This window comes from Harpia harpyja, chromosome 6, assembly GCF_026419915.1.
Source record: "Harpia harpyja isolate bHarHar1 chromosome 6, bHarHar1 primary haplotype, whole genome shotgun sequence".
Classification (NCBI taxonomy): domain Eukaryota; kingdom Metazoa; phylum Chordata; class Aves; order Accipitriformes; family Accipitridae; genus Harpia; species Harpia harpyja.
Genome location: NC_068945.1, coordinates 2,477,999 through 2,497,224, shown reverse-complemented (window position 1 = coordinate 2,497,224; position 19,226 = coordinate 2,477,999). Strand labels below are relative to the sequence as shown.

Genomic DNA, 19,226 nt, shown 5'->3' with positions numbered 1-19,226 from the left:
CAGCGGCGGCGACAACCCCTGAGGGGATGGGGGTCGGAGGGGCGGGGGGGTGGGGGGGGGTGGGTGAAGGAGGAGGTTCGCCCCGCCCCGCGCCTCCGCCCCTCGCCCCGCCCCTCTCCCCGCGGGCCCGCGCGCCGGGGCGCGCGCCGGCACTTTGTTGTTCTCTCGCTTACCGCGGCGGCGGGGGGGGCCAGGGCGCATGCGCGGGCCGCAAGCCTTCACTCCCTTCCCGCCGCCCCCCCCGCGCTCCATCCGGGCACCGCCGAATTAGCATTGACAGCCGAGGCACAACTTTTTCCCCAGGCAAAGTGAAATCAAGGCGCGCACTCCGAGGAAATATAGTCCCTCCCGTTTTCAGCCCTTTGCCGTCCCCATTGGCGGGGGCGGCGGGGCGGCGGGAGGCGGCGGAGCGGCTGCGGGGCGGAGCGGGGGCGGCGGGGGGGGGGGGCGGGGGGGCGCGCGGGCGGGGGCGCGGGGGGAGGGGCCCCCCTACTTTGGCGGAAAGTGAGTGATGAGTCTGTGTCCCCAGCAAAGAGGCAAAGAACTTGCTTTGCAGACTGAGTAGTTGTTTCTTTCGATTGTTGTTGTCGCTTTTTTTTTTTTTAAGATTATTGTTGTCGTTACTGCCATTCCTTTTTCCTTTTTTTTTTTTTTTTAATTTTTCCTGGCCTTTCTTTCTTTCCTTCCTTTTTTTTTTTTTTAATTACTTTTTTTTTTTTTTTTTTTTTTTTTTCCGTGGAGGGAGGGGTGGCTGCCTGGCTGGCTGGCGGGTCGGTTGCAAAAAGCGAGAGAGAAAAAAAAAAAGCCAAAAAAAAAAAAAAGAAAAAGAAAAGAAAGGGAGCAAAAAAAAAAAAAAAAAGCAAGCCAAACAAAACCAAACCAAAAACCAAACCAAACAAACAAACAAAAAAACTTCATTCGGATCTGAAAGTGGCAGGAAAGTGCCTGGCAAGTTGCAGGGATGGAGCTACACAGCTTGCAAGAGGCGTTAAAAGTGGAAATCCAATGTCATCAGGTAAAAAAAATAAAATAATAAGCAAATAAAAAATGCTCTTCTATCCCCGGTGCTTTTTAGAGGGAGAGGAGGATCGGAAGGGAGCCAGTGTTGCATGCTTATCAAGTAGCCTTTGCTTCTTGTCGCAGGGTCTATCGATCAGGGGAGGGGGGGGAGCGGGGCCGGGGCCGCGGCCGGGGCGGCGGGGGAGGCCGGGGCCGCGGCGGGGGCCCCCCCCCGGGCCCCCCCGGCCCCCCGCGGCAATGGCGAGCACTTCGCCAAAGTAGTTTTGCGGCTTGTTTGGCTGAGTTTTTTGTGTGTGTGTGTGTGTGCGTGGTGTGGGGATGCGGAGTTAACGTTGCGGTCGGTGCTTGTGTGAGAGCGTGTGTGTGTGTGTGTGTGTGTATGCGTGTGCGTGAGTGTGAGTGAGTGTGTGCGAGTGTGTGTGTGTGTGTGTGTTGGAGAGATTAGGACGAGACTTGAATATTTATGAGCTTTGCTTGAAACTGACTCGCAGTGTTTACTTGCCTCTTTGTTCCTTACCCCCCTCCCTCCCCCGTCCACACACATACATACATTTAAAAAAATCCATTAAACTTGAAACAGTTTCTAATTCCTCCTTTTTTGGGGGTGATTTTTTTTTTTTTATAGAAACTAGTTGCACAGATGAAGCAAGATCCACAGGTAAATGCAGATCCTTTTTTTTCTCTTCTTCAGTATTTTATCCCTGCTGTAATAAGCGCAGTTGTGCTGGGACAGCAGGATGAGAAACTTTATCAGTAAGAGATCTCATTTTGTAGTCTGCACTGAGCTTTCTTACTAAGGAGGGTGTTTTGTGTGTGCATGCTTTCGTACGGCTTTGGTGGAACGGTTTTGCCTTTGAACAATTTCTAGATCGCAAGTTTATTCATTACAGGGGTTAGTTTACACTTTGCCTTTAATATGCATCTTATTGCCGTTTTTGCAGAACGGGGATCTTAAGAAACAAATCCATGAAAGGCAATCAAGAATAGCAGCTCTTAATGAGAAACAAGTAAGGAACAGATCGATTCAGTTGTGTTTGGTTTTTCTTCTTGTTTTTACAATGCACTATCTAAACATCCGAAAAGTGTCTGCGTTAGCTGAAAAATACCGACAGCAGAGAATATAACATCCATTTTCCTAAGCGTAAAGTAAGAAAATGCATGTTTTCAAAATGAGGTCGGATTCTCGGATGTCTTGCCGGGGGAAAGAATGATTTTAGTACTAGTAGTAAAAAGATAAGCAGTAGTTAAAACGTAAAAAAAAAAAAATGAGGCGTCCATTTTGAGTTGGTCGACATGTTTTAGGAATATGGAAAATTCTCCTGTCTTGGGCTACTTTGTGCACTTCCGTGTAATGTGCAGAGCAAGAGTTGGGAGGGAGGGGGCTGGAGCCCAGTTCGGAGCCATTTCTGGGTTTGATTACAAAACTGATATTTATTGATCACTTTATTTCTTTTCTTCTTCTTCTTCTTTTTTTTTTTTTTTTCCTCCCCACTTGCCTTTCTCTTCCCTTGGTCTGATCTGACGTGTTAGCTTTTGATTCGAGTTCACTTAGGCACTTTCACTTTTTCCCCCTTCCAAAAATACGAATAAAAACAGATTAACCTGTTTCAGCTGCCGGGAAAAAAGAAAAAAAAAAACCAACCAAAAAAACCCCCACCGGAGGAGGGGAACAAAACAAACCAGAAACCTTCCTTCCTCCCTCCCCCTCCCCCTCACCCCCCCCCCCCCGCCCTCCCCAAACTTTCTCATCTCTCTTTTTGTGCCGAGTGACCCCCGGGCCCACTGCTCCGCCCGTGACCCGCTCCCCGCCCCCCCCCGGGAGGAAAGTTGCCGGGCGCGGCGGGGGGCGGCGGGCTTTCAGCACCGCGGACAGCGGCCGCGCCGCCGCCGCCGCCGCCGCCGGGCGCACACTCACGCCCGCACACTCGCCCTCACACTCGCCCAACTATCCGCACACCCCGCCCCCCCCCCCCCCCCCGGCCCCTCTCCCCACTTTCAGGACTTGCAGTGCAGGAAGGGCAGTTGACAAAGCCACCGGGAGATCTGCCGGCTTGAGCCCCCCTCCCCCCACCTCCCCACGGGTGAACTTTCCCTCTCCACCCCCCTGGTCCTCACCCCCCCCCCCCCCCCCCGCCGCCTCCGTCTCCCCAGGGGGCCGCCGCGGCTGTGCCGAGCTCCCCTCCCGGTCCTTCGGCTCCCGGCCCCGCCGGCGGCGGGAGCGAGCGCCGTTCCTCCGGAATGCAGCAGCCCTTTCAGCACCGGGGCCGGGGACAGCGCCTGCGGGGCGCCGGCTGCCGGCCCCAACGCCGGCGCCTCCCTCCCGGCCAGGGACCTCCGGGGGAGAGGGGAAGGGGGCACGTGTGCGAGTCCCCCCCTTTTTCCCCTTCTTTTTTTTTTTTTTTTTTATTTTTCTGTTTTGTTTTGTTTTGTTTGGCTGGAGTTGTGGTTAAAGTTGAAAAGTGATCCCTGCATATATAATCTGTGCCCATAGGTGATGGTGATTATAGGCCACCCTTTTCCTCCCAGTTTATTGTAATCAGAATTTGTGAGCACTCTCAATTTGGTAGTGGAAGCTTCCATTTTGTGAGGAAGGGGTGTTGGTTTCTTCTAACATGGAGAAAAGTCTGCAGAGTTTGAAGGTGGGGGATGGGGCCCCATTCATGCTGAACATTACCATTTTGATTGCTTTGATGCCATTTTTGGAGGGGGGAGGGGATAGAATACCCTACTCAGCAGAGCACAAAGATGTTTAATCACTGTATAGAATCAAATCAGATACTTTCTTTTTAAAGCAAATCTGACACTACATGATAGCTAAGGGCTGTTAGTCCTTTTTTGCAGTGTAAAACAGCAAGTTGTTGACTCTAATACTACTACACTAGTAGAAGATTTTTTTTTTTAAACAAGGTAACAGCCTTTACTGCAACAATGCATCTTTATGTGTTCTTTCTTCAATATGGAAATAGTTTTACTGTTCTAAGTGGGTATTTAGAACATACATTTGATCATTTTCCCCTGTATTGTAGCAACTATTTCAAGGCTGTTTAAATTTTTATGATGATAGTAAATGAGAAGCTATTTATTATGTGTCATGTTGGAATTTAGATAAGGCAGAGAGACACATTTGAAAATACAGTTTGAATGTTCTGATTCAGCTCGGTGGAAAAGGTTTTCGCTAAGCTTGCGCAACATATTTATGTATAAGCCAAGCTAACTAGTAAACAGTCGTCGTGTATTTATGACTTGCCTTTCTCATAGTCTCATAAATAAATCTATAAGCTGTGAAGTAATTAAACATAAAATACTAAAATTCTGTAAACAGCAAATTTGGCCTGGCAGGAAACCTACTATTTTTAGGCAAAACCCTAGATTTCTTTTACTGATTTCAACATCCTGTGCAACAAGGGCTTTTAAATAAGAGACTAGCTGGTGATGTGGTGTCCTCTTGCTCCAGACTGCCACCTCTGGAGGCCTAAACTGAAATCTTTCTTGGGTCACAAGTGAAATGAATTTGCAGGTCTTAGCCTTTGACCAAGTCACAAAACCATCGTGTAACTTTGCGGACTTGCTATAATTAGTAGTTGCTCCTTAGGTAATGGCTTATATGTGAACTATTGGTCCTTGAGGGCATGAAGAAAGTGCACTGAAGGCTACTGAGACAATAGATAGGCTAACGTTGGAGCCATTTAGTGGTTTCAGGCTCTCACTTTTGTGGCTATACCAAAACACTGATGTTGACTTAAGTAGGCAGTGTAAGTAGGGAGGTTATTTTTACATATGTATTTACATTCCTTCCCTCCTCGCCACCCCGAAGATTTGTTTGGGCACAACTAATTCATAATTCAATAATGTATACCTTTGATTGTGCATGCACTGAATACAAAAGATGCTAAAATTGCATTTCAATTAAACTGCACATGTGGATGATGAAACAGATAGTAAAATGAATGGATGATCACATCATCCACATCTGTTAGAAATATAGCAGTAGTGAGCGTTATCTTTCAATACCCCTATTCATCAGTTTTCCATTGTGGCCATTGGCATTTGTGGCAATATTTCCTTTTCTAGAAAGTTACAAATAAAGACAGAAAGAACTGAATGACAAACTGAACTTCTGGTGCATGCACAGTTGGATTTTATATTGCAACCTAATTAAGGATCTCTGCCCAGTCATGGATGTTTCTTTTATGTTGGTGGTTTAGAGGAATATGGAATTAAATGTAGTTTTAGTATTTTCTCATTGTTTTCAAATAAGTACTGTAGAGACATCATTTTCATTATTGAAAAGGTGCAGCTTCAGTCAATACTTAATTTGGTATCTAACTCAGAAGGACAAAAGTTAGACTTTTGTTAGAAGTGTATCTTTCATATACTATAGTTTTGATGAATTGTAATAGCATTTGAGAGTGGGTTACCTCTTCTTTAACAAGATATGATGTGTGAAGACTCCATTAGTTGGTCCAGTGGTTTTACACCTTCAATCTACAGCACATGCAGAGCAGCGGTAACATTTTTATCTAAATTGTCAAGCAACAAGCATTTATATGTAAATAAAAGAGCTATCATAAGAGGCAGCATTGGCCTTAAAAGCACACCAGAGGTGCTCTGGTGCATGTGTTTCTTGCTTTCTTTATGTCCTTAAAGAGTCATCAAGAGTGTTTTAATTTTAGAAAGTTGTCTCTTATTAATTAATAGATCAAGACAAAGAAATACACAAACCTTTAACCTCCAGTTGGAAGTTACTTGTTACTGGCATAAGTATTAGGTGGTAAGCCAGGTCTTAAAAATTAACAATGAGCATGTGTGGGCTACTATATTTTCGACTGCGATGAACTCTGAATTCAGACAGCCTGTCCTGGAGCGCAGTAATAAAAATATGTCTTCCTGAAAGACATTATGTATATGCCATTCACTTGTGCACTGCCTCATTTCTTTACCATAATTTACTATCTATGCAGAAAATCAACATTAGTTTCAGGCAGAGTCTCCCAGCCTGTGTTATTGCTGGTTTGTATTTTTGGGTAGTATATCTGAAATTAAATCGCTGACTGTATTTTGCCTGTGGTGATCACTAGCAAAGCCTGTTTGTGGAAAGCGTTAGACTTCTTAGAATTTAAGTACAGTTCTTATGCAAGTTGTTGGAAACGATTTAGCTCAAGATGTCTGGTTTTACTGATGTTGCATCTTTGTTTCGGGGAAAAGGAGGAAGTGTTTTTTTGGTTTGTTGAAATTCATGCTGCGCTGTGCCTGGAAATGGCAGCATTGTTTACACATGTTAAAGGGTAAATTATTGACATTTGCCAAAGCTCAGTATGTCATACGGCTGGGTACTTTCAAAATTGTTGAAGTAAAATAAGGGTTATAAGCTTCAGTGAAAACTGAGGTAAAACCTGAAAGGTGTTTCCAAATCAAGTTGAACCTAATGTCAAACTCTGTCCCAAGGTACACGCAGCACTCCTGTTTGTTGTGGCAAGAACTGCATCTATGTATGACTCACTGAAGTCAAGGGAGACAGGGTGATGAGCTCCCAGTTAAAGTATTAAACTTTTCAATCACTGCGTTGAGTCTTTAAACACAAAGACAACAGGTATTAAATATGGGCTTGACTTTGCAGTTCTTCCACACGTTGAGGTCCCGCTGACTTTGCTGGGAAACCTGAACAACTGCAGAATCAAATGAACTTACTGGATCAAAGTAAAGATTAGTTCTGGATTGTAATTCAGAAAGCTTCCGTTCCTTTTTTTTTTTTTTTTTTTTTATTGCTAGAATCAGCTAGTAATTTATTGGTTGCTTTGCCATCTGTAGAAAAAGTGACAAAACTAGGGAAGAATTTACCTTCAGCTCCTTGGAGGAGAAACTTGGGAATATAGTTTGCATAATAGCAATCCTAGCATTCTGTTTGTGCTTTCAGTAATACCATATTGAGATTCCCTGTTCATATTGGGGAAAAAGGGTAATAAAGGACATTTTCGTAGAGGTGAAACACAATGGAAATACGTATACTTGTGGCTTTCTGCCTTCCATTAGGTTGCCCTTACAAGATTCATGGAAATTGCACATCCGTAATGAAAATGTGTACTGGAGGGGGTTAGAACCACCTTTTGTTTGGTAGCTGCTTGACTGGCATGTGAAATGCTACTTCATTCCAGCATTTTTCTTTGACTGTACACTTTTCTGTACTTGTACAGTATATCGCTTGGCAGGGCTAAGAGTTGAAAAGTGAACATTACATTCTAACCATTTTAAAGAGTTCACTTTGATATTTTAGCCACTTAAAACACCTGCTGTCAGAACAGTACAATTGATTTCAATTAACTTTGAATTTCTTCAATAAGATGACTCTTATAATAACTCCAGTAATCCCATGATGCCTCATTAGAGGAGCTGGCTATGATGATTATCCCTGTGATTTAGCAATTTTTTCCTTACAATGCCTTTGTCTATTCAGAAAAAGGAATTATGCCAACAATACCTTTTTATTTCACTTCTGGTTTTACACTAATGGTACTTGCTACCTGTTACACATTGTAAAATATCTAATTTATACTTGCAGCAAACAGGTATTTGTTCAGATGTACACGATAATTTGGTAGAGACACCCTTTCAAAGAAACTTTAGTGCTAGATAGGAACTCTGTGTCTTGGAGTTAGAATTTGTTTTCATTTTTTAGTAGATGCTTGGACAGTTAAAAGCGGTGCTTCTGCAAGAGTCTTTGTCCAGAGCTCTGGTTTAATGGAACAAATTCTCCACTGGTTCATGCCATGGGTGCAGCTCATCCAGAACAGTGTATCATGTCAGATGTTTATACCAGTTCACCTTATTTCAGGATCTGGTCCATGGAGTCATCCTGCTTGTGGAAGAAAAAGGGAATATGTCTCTAAATGTCTCCTTTCCATAGCATGATGCTAGAGAAGGGGTTTTGAATGGTGATTTTAAATCACATTTCCAATGGGATACTGCATCACTCTAAATACTTCTGGTACGTTCAAGTAGAGAAAATCCCTTTTCATCTCATTCCAGATTTGATTTTCAAGTTGAAAGCATGAAGGCGTATAAAGGCATGTTAATACAGAGTTACTTTTAACTTTTCCCTCTATGCCTTTCTCTTTGTGATCAAAGATAAAATATGCAGTATATTTGTACTTGATTATAAAATGATACCTCCCTCTCCTCTCCGCCCACCAAAACAAAATCTGAAGCATCAACACAATTTCTAATCAATAGAGTTAAAGGGTAGAAGTTTGCAAATCAATAAGACAAGGCCGTGGTAAATGGCGTATGTGTGCCCACGATGTCAAAGAGGGCAATTTGTACACGCAGAGTAGTTGGAGGTAAGGGAAGTATGAAAATGGGCTGCAAGTTTAAGATAAGAACAAAGAAGAACAAAAAATGAATTGGACTAATTGAAATGCAAATTTGTCTTTCTGCCATTAAAGTAGACAGTTATTTCAACCTAACATACTCATATTTGGTCTATCCAGTTCTCGTCATTGAATTACCTTAAACACACTTCCCTTATATGCATGTATATAAATGTATGTCTATCTTTTTTTTTTACCTTAAGGTGGTACAACTTTTTCATTTGGAAATGTTCTTCTTGAGCCAAAATGTACTTCCTTAAACATGCTTTCTCCTCCCCCCCCCCCCCCCTTTTTTGAATCAGCTACTTATTGTTATGTAGTAGCAATTTCCAGAGTGTCATATGAAATTGCTGATGCGGCTTAGTTCTAGCTACAACCTGCAACTGCCAATAGTAAGCATCTATTGAAATCTAATATGTACCACAGGGCTTTTTTGCACATGTACAGGCAGACCCTTCTGGTTAATATACAGAGACAGTGGAAAAACAGGAGGATGTATTTTCTTTTTTTAACCCATAGAGGAGTTAAATATATGCCCGAGTTTGAACTAAAAAATGACCCTTTTGACTGAATGAAAGTAAACCAGAGAACTGGCCCGAAATGTGGCTGCAGTAAAATCAAAACAATAAGTATCTGGGAACTCTGTAGATATGATGGGTGGTGTTAATTTGAGTTTTTGAGAGGCAATCTTATTTTCAGAGTTGGAATTTGGTCCTAAGAGCCTGGGTGTTGAAACTGTGGCAAGAACAGGGTGTTCACCTGAAAGTTTGTCTGACTGCTTGCATTTAATCAAGAGAAGCATACAATTGGTTTTGAAACAGAAGTTAAATCTATATAGTATATAGGTCGTTTTCCCATCTACATTGATTTAGCTTGATCATGTTGGTACTTTGTGATGTAGCTTACCTCTTATCCAGAGAGAAGGAATGGAATAGCCTTTCTGCACAAACTCAGGTATTGATGACAAATCAATGTGAAAGTGAAAATGTATATTACATTTTGATTAACATGAGTCAAGTGAGAATCATTGATACTTTTGACATGCAGCAGAGATTAACCTGCATTTTCTGTAATTTTCCGTTTTTGTAAAGCGCTTTGAATCAGCTAAGATTGCCTAAAGATTTATTGGCGAACTGAAGCTTTTCTAAGAATGAGAAAGACGAGAGAAGCTTCCATTCTCAGAAATGTACATACTTGAGTGTCTCTGTGTATAAATGTGCTTGTGTGTGTGTGGTTCGGTGTGAGCATAAGGTCTTTCTCTTTGATATCATTCAGGCAGAAAGCCAATATGCGCATGTAAATGAGCCTGAAAATGTAATTAAAAATATATACATACTGGGGACTGTGATACAGAATTTAATATGAGATGCAGGTTACAAAGTGACAAGTAACATTTCCTATATAATCACTGATACTAACTCTCATCTGTGATTTATGCATCTCATGTGTTATTAAGTGCTGAACAGATAAATGCTGAAATTATTTCTTTAGATATAATTTCACCACAATGAGTGAATGCAAAGTAAGCCTTGCCCATTCCTTTCCCTTCAACCAAAACAAAAGCCAAAATACACCTACCACGAAAACGTTACTAGGGAGACTAGAAGTATTTTATATAAGGTCAGATAAAGACCTCTTTGATAACATATCTTTCCTGGCAATAAAATGTAACAAAATAGACTTACTTGTGTCATTAATACATTAAGATCAAGGAAATTCTGCAAATAGTTAACACACATCTAGGAACTCATATACAGATGGAAAAAGATAAAGATTGCCAGGTGAAGGACATAAACAATCTTGGCCTTTATTTCAGTGTAGATAACAAAGGCTCGCACATAAAAGCTTATATGAGAGGCATCTCAGAAATTCCAAACTTTAGGCAAGAAGCCAGTTTTCTTTGCCTGAAAGTATTTTCTAAGAGTTAGTGGTGCTGGGTGTAGAAGCTGACATTTCTGCTCTCCAGCTTGGGGAGAAGCTACTTGGAAAAGCTTTATTTTGCATTTAAAAATACAAGTGGAATCCAGATGTATTTCTATCAACAGCTCTGTAGCCCATAAATATATATAACCTAAGCCAGTGCCTTATTTACGTTATTTTATTAACATTCTTTGCTGAGTAGGCTTGAATGGAGCACAATCTCTCATATAGAGGATCTAATTATAAACACAAGGGACAGAACCAAATAAGCAGTCTTTAAAGGGAAAAGAGTCTGGCAGCTTTGTTTAAAGTGTCCTTTAATGAACTTCTTTAGCAGCTTGTATCTTAGCAACACATTTTATTACATACCAGTGCGGGAGAAGCAGTTTGCAGATGGAGTTGCACACAGTAATTTATTTCCCCCCCTTTTTTTTTTCCCTTTTTTTTTCCTACTTCTCTGTGGTGACTCAACTGGAATGTGCAGAGTAGCTTTTCTAACACTGATAGCTCACTCGAAATCCCTGATTGGTTCATTTGTATCTGTTCTGTTTTGTTAGTTGATGAAAAAGGCATTTAGTATGGTAAATGCATAGTGATTTTGCTTGCTCTTAGAAATTCAGATATGACTGTTTTGAATAGGCATGGATTTAAATTAAAAACAACCCAAGCTTCTTTCAACGCACTTTTTTCCTTGTATGTGTTCCACTCAGCGCTAGTCCTCGTTGCGCACACAGGCGAGTTTCCAGATTTGTAGGTTATTTACTCTCCACTGTTACATGGGGTTGTTTTAATCTATCGTCTTTCACTCCTCTAAAACTAATTAGAATATAGCAGTGACAGGAACATTTGCAATCTTTTTTCTTTCTTCTTAGACAAAACCTCGCACTTAAACTGCAAATATATAAAAATAACTGTTGTTTTAAAACCAATTGAAATACTGCACTACTGTCACTCCTTCAAATGACCTATAGTGCTTGTCTTTGTTGAAAGAAATACTCCATTACTAATTGCAGACCAAGTTCCGCTTGTGTGTTTTGAGTGAAAAAGTCTGTGAGTGGCTTTTTTCAATAGGGTCTGTTGAAGAATGCGGTACTACTGAAGATGGGTGTGAGAAATAGAATCTAGACTTCCTTGTTTTTTTCTCATAAATTAAAGGGAAAAAATGCCTTTTATGAGCAAACTAAATACTATTCAGCTCAATTTACATTTTCTGCTGGCTAGGCAGGTGTAAATCCAGAAATATATTTCCCTGGAGTTCACTGGAGTTATCCAGAGTTTGCACTGGTGTGATAAAAATCAGAATCTGGCCAGATGGAGAAAAGCAGGTGAGAAGAGGAGAGGGCGGATGAAGGCAGTCCAGCGTGTTAGGAGAACCCACAGAAGATGGAGACTGTTGTCTTAGAGATACTGCTCTTGGGGATGGTTTCATTAAAATTCTGTTAAGAGCTAATATGTTAGGGGTTGATATTAAAAAGACAAACCCCATCCATTTCATAAAGTCCATTGATATTTGCAAGTAGACAGGAGATGGGTTTTGAAAGAGATGGAACTGTTTCTTTGCTTAACAGTAGTTAAATGTAAATGTATTTCCATTAACTGGCAAACTGTTAAGTTTCTTGAGTCCTTAGTTCAAAACAGAAGTTTCTTTTCATTCCAAAGTATGGATGGATGGATGGATGAATTTGACTCCAATTTTCTGTTTTCAGTATGTCAGGTGACAGCCTGCCTGTTGTCCCCTTTGGATCTGCAATCTCTCAGCTTTATTAGGAGCATAAAAGAAGTCCTTTGAACTTTAAAAACAGAAAGTATACCACAAATGGAGGAGTAAAAGACAAAGTCCCACCTACCTTTAAAACGCTGTGATATTAGGCCCAAAACAGAAGAATGTCCTCTGAAGCCAAAAGCGATTAAGTTGCCATATGATTAACTTACTTTTTTCTTTTGCAATTCAGTCCACTGTTTATTAACTGAAATTGGATTGAAAAAAACTCTAAGCTGGGGGAACGCATCAGAATCTTGCACAACCACCAGGATTAATGATGACAGCCTGAACTGTCAAACAAGCTAAATCACGAAATTCGCAATATTGCTAGACAAAGAGGTTATATGTTTTTCTGCAGCTCTATTGCCCATAACAGAAGGGACCAGCAGTTTCTGGTACAATTCATGTCCTGTCACGAGAAAACAATATTTACGCTATGCACAACATTTGAAGACCATGTCTCAGGGTCATTCTTTTTAATGTGGTAGTGCTGGGAATGTTTAAGTGAGGTGTAAAAGCAAGCGTCTTAACATATTTAGAAATTTCCTCCACAAATGTTGCAGTAACAGAGAACAAAATGAAGAACTTAGTTGTTTTCCAAAACATTTAGGAAGCAATTAGGAACCTGTGTATCAGGTTGGCCAAAACAAATCAACTGGCTCCAGTTGTTCATTTTTCCTTCAAAAAAGAAAGTAAGTATTGGTTTTTTCAGAAGCACAAACATTTCCAGAAACTTCTTTAACCCTCTGAGCACTAACACTGCACCTCATTACAGAAGTACTTTTACTAAGGGAAACTTAAAGGAACTTCCATCCCTAGATGAAGCAAAGACTCATTTATAAACAATGAGAGCAGGAACAATAGAAAGCTGAGTGCATTCTGCATGAATAATATAACTGAGAGTTGTGAAAAGCCTATGATTTTCGTATGCCAAACTCAGTGTGGGAGTGCAGCATTCAGCTGATTTTTCGACATTGGAGATTCATCCCTTCTCCCCCCCCCCATGTGTATGTGCAAACATACACACACAGAGGACTAGCACTGATGATTAAAGAGGGAAGTCATCAGCAGCTCCTACGCAGTGATGTTGAGACTCAGGTGTAAATTCATAAACTGATGGAATTTAGGTTGAAATCTAGGCCAACACTTAGCTTTAATATATGGCTTAAGTAGGTGGAGGAAAGGCCGAAGACCTGTTAAGAATAGAGTTTGAGTGTCAGTCTGTATTCTTGGCCGTGAGTCTGATTTTGTTTGCATTCGTCGGTTTTTAAGTCAGAGAGCTTACAAGGCCTTCAGTAGGAACTTATATTTCTGGCGGCTTTAGATCTATCGTTTTTATTTTTGAGACTAAATCTGGGGTTAAGCTCTGGATTTCAGGCCTCTTGGTTGAAAAATTTTGGCAATAGTTAGTTATTTTATCTTTTTTTCCTGTTGGATTTACTTAATTAAAGTCATTCTCCTAAAAGTGCTGAACTATAAGCTCTTTAGATCTGGGTCGTTCTTTGTCCTGTGTGCATTCAGTGTTTGGCTTAATAAGATTCCCTTCCAGGACTCCCAGACCATAAGGTAATGCAAACAGTGAGTAATAAATTGAAGGCAATAGTAGCTGATATTTTGCCACACACGGTGGCAGAATAAACTTTCCCCCAAACTCATCTTTGAGTGTCTTTGCCAAGTATGTTACAAATATAGAGCAAGTAAGTTGGAATTTTCCTGGCTTAGGCTGGCTGAAGTGGTCCACTCTATCTACTGTTATGGATTTGCTATCCTATAAAGATGTTTACAGTTTTATAGGAAATAATATATATAGTTATTTTCCTAAAGTTGAGTTGGTTTGGGGCTTTTTGTTTGTTTTGTTCGTTTGGGGTTTTTTTGAGTTTTTTTTTGTTTTGGTTTGGGGTTTTTGTTGTTGTGGTTTGGGTTTGGTGTTGTTTTTTGTTTTTTTTCCAGTTCAGTCCCTGGTTACTCTTTGAAATTTTCGTCTATTAAACTGAGTGCTGTCAAATGGTAATGACGGATTTTTTGTAAGATGATCCAATGTCCTGAAACCTGGACTGAAATCCACTAATGTATTTGCTGAAGATCCTTCTACTCTATGGCACCTTTTAGTTCTACTAGTGTAGCTGGGCACAGTGGTGAGCAAAAGCTTTGTCCTTAATTACAATTTCTGATAGTCTTCCATTTTGCTTCACTATTTAAAAAAAGAATAAAAGAAGGAAAAGGCATGACATCAGTCAGATCAAGATTTTGTAGTTTTGTTGGGTTCAGTTGAGCTGTGACTGTTGATACTTCCCGAGCATCTGGGACAGGTGGACATAACTTCCCTCACCATCCCCAAACTACTCTCTCTAAAAAAAAAAAAAAGGTCCTACATTGACCAAACGCTGATATAATGTGTGACTTGATCCCTCAGTTTCTTAGTCTTTCTTTAAGCTAGTTTCAAATGAAGCCACTGATGGTCTTTCTCTAAAGACTGTGGCTAACCCTTCAGATTTTGGTGTCACTTGCTGTTATTTCCTTAAAAAATAGCTTTAAAAATACTGTTCTTCCAGAACAAAGTCCAAATAATAACTAGCTGAAAATTAGTACGTATTTACTTAACAATTCACTATTGCTTGAAAAAGATCTTTTGATCATCACATACTTATGTATTCATCAGCTAGGCTGTTGTAACCTATCATGTAGATATATAAAGCTTTTAAAATGCATAGTTCAGACTAGACACATACATGACCTGAAGTTTATTAAGATGCGGATTCTTGACACAACTGAGCTCAGAGCTCTTATAGTCTGTTGGGTTGTGATCCACTGAAAGAATTTTACCTTCCCTGGTTAAGGATCCATTAGGTAGGAACAGTTCCTCCAAAATCATTACATTATTTTCAGCTTAGAAAGGCTTGAAATTAGCATTAACAAAGTACTGGACTTCTGTGGGAATTTGGTTTGATATGCTGAATGTCCAAGGAATCAGTCTTAAACAAAAAATTATTTGGTTGCTTTACAATCCCATCCAACATTATTCTGAGACAACTGTCTGCTGTCTAGACTAAGAGCATCCAAAATGTTTTTTAGTGGAAATGACTTAGAAGGAGAAGTAGACACAGAGATTTATGTTTCAAGGGCCAGATTCTGCCAAACTCAAGGACTTTGGCATAAGCATCCTTCATATTTTAAGGCGAAAAAATCCCCTCCTCCTGGGAGAAGACATTTCCAGACTGTACGGACATCAAAACACCCAAAGAGCATGAGAAACAGGAGTAAGACATGATATCTGGAACAAAGGGAATAAAGTTTAAGCTTACGGGTTCTTTGTGAACACAACAGAGAGGCCCCAGTATTGGGACAGGAAATCAAGAGGGATAGGAAAATGTTTGAGATGGGAAGGTGATTGTCTTTCCCGCTACCCGGCAAAGGGGAGGCTGAGAAGTTTCTGTGGAGGAACTACTAGCAGGCAGGTTGTGACTGTATGCATAGCCATAGCTGGCATAGGTCTGAGCAGTTTCCTCTTCCCACACTTCCTCCTTTCCCAGAAGAAATAGAAGCTAACATTTTAAGACTAATTAGCTAATGATGATAGGCAGAAATTCTGTTTTGCAAGTTCGGTGTTAGATGGGAGGATTGATACTCCTATGCACACTTTTCAGTCTTAATCTGTCAGTTTGCATGATGTTGATCCATTCTTGCATGGAACAAACTTTTGCTGAGTGTGTACCCAGGAAATGCGCAGGGAGTTGAGTTTTAGTGTGACTCAAACCAGTAGTGGCTGGAATTGTCAAAATGCTGTGCATTTTTATTTCTTAAGGCTAATATACTCCATCCTTTTTTAATTACCAGTTATAACTGAAGGTGAGATTGATTTTCTCTACTGGAGTGTCATTACTAGCCTTTCTATATTCAGATGTCCATGTTAAAATGTTTGATTAACCCTCTAGTTAGAGTTACGATGTCTCTGCTCAGCGTGGTAATTTAAAGCTAAATAATTTCATTTGCGCTTACTCTTAACTCCCAGAATGGATGAGTCAGTCGTCTTACCTTACCTGTGTACCAAGAGGTATTATAAAGCTGATCTAGCAAAATGCATGAGGGACCCCCTCTTTCTTTTTGCTTACGTAGATAAACCTACCTCAGCTTTCATTGGGCAAGTAAGAAAATACTTCAGTGTTGTCTGAGAGATGTTCACATCTGATGTTCATACTTGCCATGACTAAGATGAGCTGTTTCTAATGTGGATGTTTATAATGCTCTCTGAGTAGTGGAAGTAACTGTACAGTGAAAACTGAACTTCACTAGTCACTGGTAGTCAGATTGACTCCCAGCTGGCTTCCTGTCTTTACTGCATGGCCTCGGCTCCTTCACCCTGAAGGATTTTTAGGTTGAAACACAAAAACACACTTTCTTGCTATAAGATACCCTTTTCTTTAGTCTCTTGGCATTCGTAGGAAGACGATGGCTCTGCCCACATCAGCAAGTAGTGCAGTGCAGTGGAAGGAGATCTGGAGAGCAGAACAGTTGATGCTGAGGACCTGTCAGTGCTGAGGATGCTGTTCACATCCTGAGGGTTCAGGCTTCCAGGGACTGAGTGTCTGTTACTGCATGGAACATGTTAACTGTGCTCTGGAAGTGTACTCTTCTATTGAGTTTAATCCAAAAGGAATCCACTTGGTCTACACCAAGATGACTTTGTAATGTGAACCAAAGTACAAGATCTGCTTTGAGCAGATCACTGGGTGACTTGCTTCAAGGGGAGCTCTTGATTTGGAAGTGGTAATTAATGTGGATTTACCCAATATGTATTCCTTGCTGATGGGTTCCTCTGCCACTTAACGCAGCACTACTCAACTGCAGCCCTTCTCTCTTCATATTGATATCACAGGCCATGAATGGAGAGGAGGGAGGAAGACAGTTGACCTCCTCGTGAGCATGGTTTGTATCAACTGTATTCCTCTGTATTCTGCATGCTGGAGGGAAAGCGAAGGAAGAACCAACTGCTGTTACCTCTTCCCACACTATTTTGAGGGCTAGGAGTGTTTTACATCCCTGAGCCCTGGACCATTTCAGGTCTAATGGAATTCTGGAATCCTATTTAAAGCTTTTATTTTTTTATTGCAGATGTAAGACCTATATCGCAATATGGCTGGGAACAGTGTCCCTCAAGGAGAAAGTCTCTTCCATGGCATAGCAGTATTTTGGATTGCAGTCTGAAACCAATTTATCTATGTTAATAGAAGTTAGCATCCATCAATTTTGTTACCTTGCTTGGATATAACATTAGAGGGACACTTTGGAACTCCTTATATTTCTTGAAGAAAATGTCACCAATTCACTTTTTCAGTAGGAAATATTTCCTTTCTTTTCAGATTCCTGATGTTTGTAGCATTATCCAGTACATGAGACCCAGAAAAATCAGTGTGATTCATAAACACAGTTGAAACTTACTTGGCTTAGTTTACTCTTAACATTTTGCTCACTATAGAAAAGTAAGCAAACATAATTGGAAGAAAGCATACTAGTGCCATTCTTTAATGTTAAATAATATTGGCTGTTATAAAACAAGTGAACAAATGAGTAGTCTTCCAATATTATTTTTTTTAAAAAGTAGCATTCTTTCACCCCACTGCAGACCTTCAGTGCTACTAGGAGCTGTGTAAGCAGTGTGGTAGGGCATCAAAATGCCAATGGTGCTTCCCCTTACCATACTGGGGACTGTGTAGGTTGGGTTAGGTCTCGCACTGACCTAAATGGTGTGACAGTTGTGCCATAACGTAGCTGACCGCTTGTTTTGTGGAGCAGTTGCTCAGATACCACAGGTATAGTTGACCTTATACAATTCTAGCCTGACACACAGTCATGATTTCATGCTGTCAGGATGTTTTTCAGTGGCGTGACACTCCTCCTCCACAGTAATGAGTCTGCATAGAAACACATGACTACATCACACAATTAAAAGGAGAACTGTGTATGCTAAGGGATTAGTGTATAGTGGTATGCTTGGTGTGTAACAAACGTTTCTTTAAAGCTTGTAAGATACATGGTGTGTAAAGGTAAATTATACAGTGGTCATCTTACTGCAACTACAATAGAAATGAAGGTTGAGTCTTGTGTCACTTCAAAGAAGTGACAAGAAGAATGAGGTTCTGCAACAACTTTCCAATAGAGAAAGTGGAAGCAAACGACCAGTCTCTTAATATCCAGGGGAATCTGTGACATGCAAAGGTGTTGAGAAACCTTGGCTGGCTGCAGGGGAAGAAAACACATAGCAGCCACTTGTTTGTGAGCTATAATGTTTGGTACTATTTCCGCAGGATACAGAAAAACGTTAAGGGATGAAAGGGTAACTCAACATGTTAGCCAATCTCTATTTACAGCATGTGGGGAGTCAGTTCCAGCTGTCATAAATTTCCTGATATACAGATGATTTTGTCATATTAAGAAACTGATTTCAAAATTATTTTCTGTTCTGGTTCTTACAGTGTCAATCATAGGAGTGTCTTTTATAATAACTTGAATACAGAGTTTTTTTCAAAACAGAGGTTGCTGACTTAGTTTGTAGGACAGAGTTGGTATTCTCACAGTAAGTCACAATGTTTCTGGCACTTCATTTTTCATTGTGATTTTGGTACCTGGAAGAGCTGTGAAACATTTTTGCAGAGTGCAGTGTTGCACTCAAGATACAGGGTGGTAAAGAGTCAGTCAGAGATGGAGGTGACAGTTTAAGTTCTAACACTGGTGTTTCTTTTTTGCTGCCAGGAAGCACCAGAAGATGGCATGGTTTGTACAGATGCATGCTTGAAAGTGAATGAGTGAGCTTGTGAAACTGCTATTAATAATCTTGGGTAGGGTGTTAAACACTGTCATAAAGAAAAGCAGCAACATGCAGTATTTTAATCCTTATTTCTTCTTTCTGCCAGTAAGGGACAGCAGTGAAGTCCAGCCTATTTGCCTATCTTTTTCTGAGTTTCAATGGCACAGAAAAGGGGAGGGAGAAGTGAAAAGAAAGCAAGAGTGATGTAATCTTGGTGCAACATACACAGAAAGGTCAGCCTGACAAAAAAGGGTATTGATGGTAACTGGAAAAGACGGCACCTTCTCTCAAGAATTTTGATGTAAATTTTTCTGTACCTCCTCTGTATCTGTCAGTTCAACCCTGAAAGGCACCGGAC

The 19,226-nt window shown here is 40.7% G+C and overlaps 1 protein-coding gene across 2 annotated transcripts in view; it reads left to right on the top strand.

Moving 5' to 3' along the window:
* The first annotated feature begins 853 nt into the window (after positions 1-853).
* The window catches only part of PHF21B (PHD finger protein 21B), a 165,054-nt gene continuing 146,681 nt past the window's right edge, over positions 854-19,226 (top strand). For both annotated transcript variants that reach the window (XM_052790547.1, XM_052790545.1), the window contains exons 1-3: positions 854-1,015; positions 1,646-1,678; positions 1,962-2,027. In XM_052790547.1, the coding sequence (XP_052646507.1) occupies positions 962-1,015; positions 1,646-1,678; positions 1,962-2,027 (153 nt within the window). In that variant the 5' untranslated portion in view covers positions 854-961. The remainder of the gene's footprint in view (positions 1,016-1,645; positions 1,679-1,961; positions 2,028-19,226) is intronic.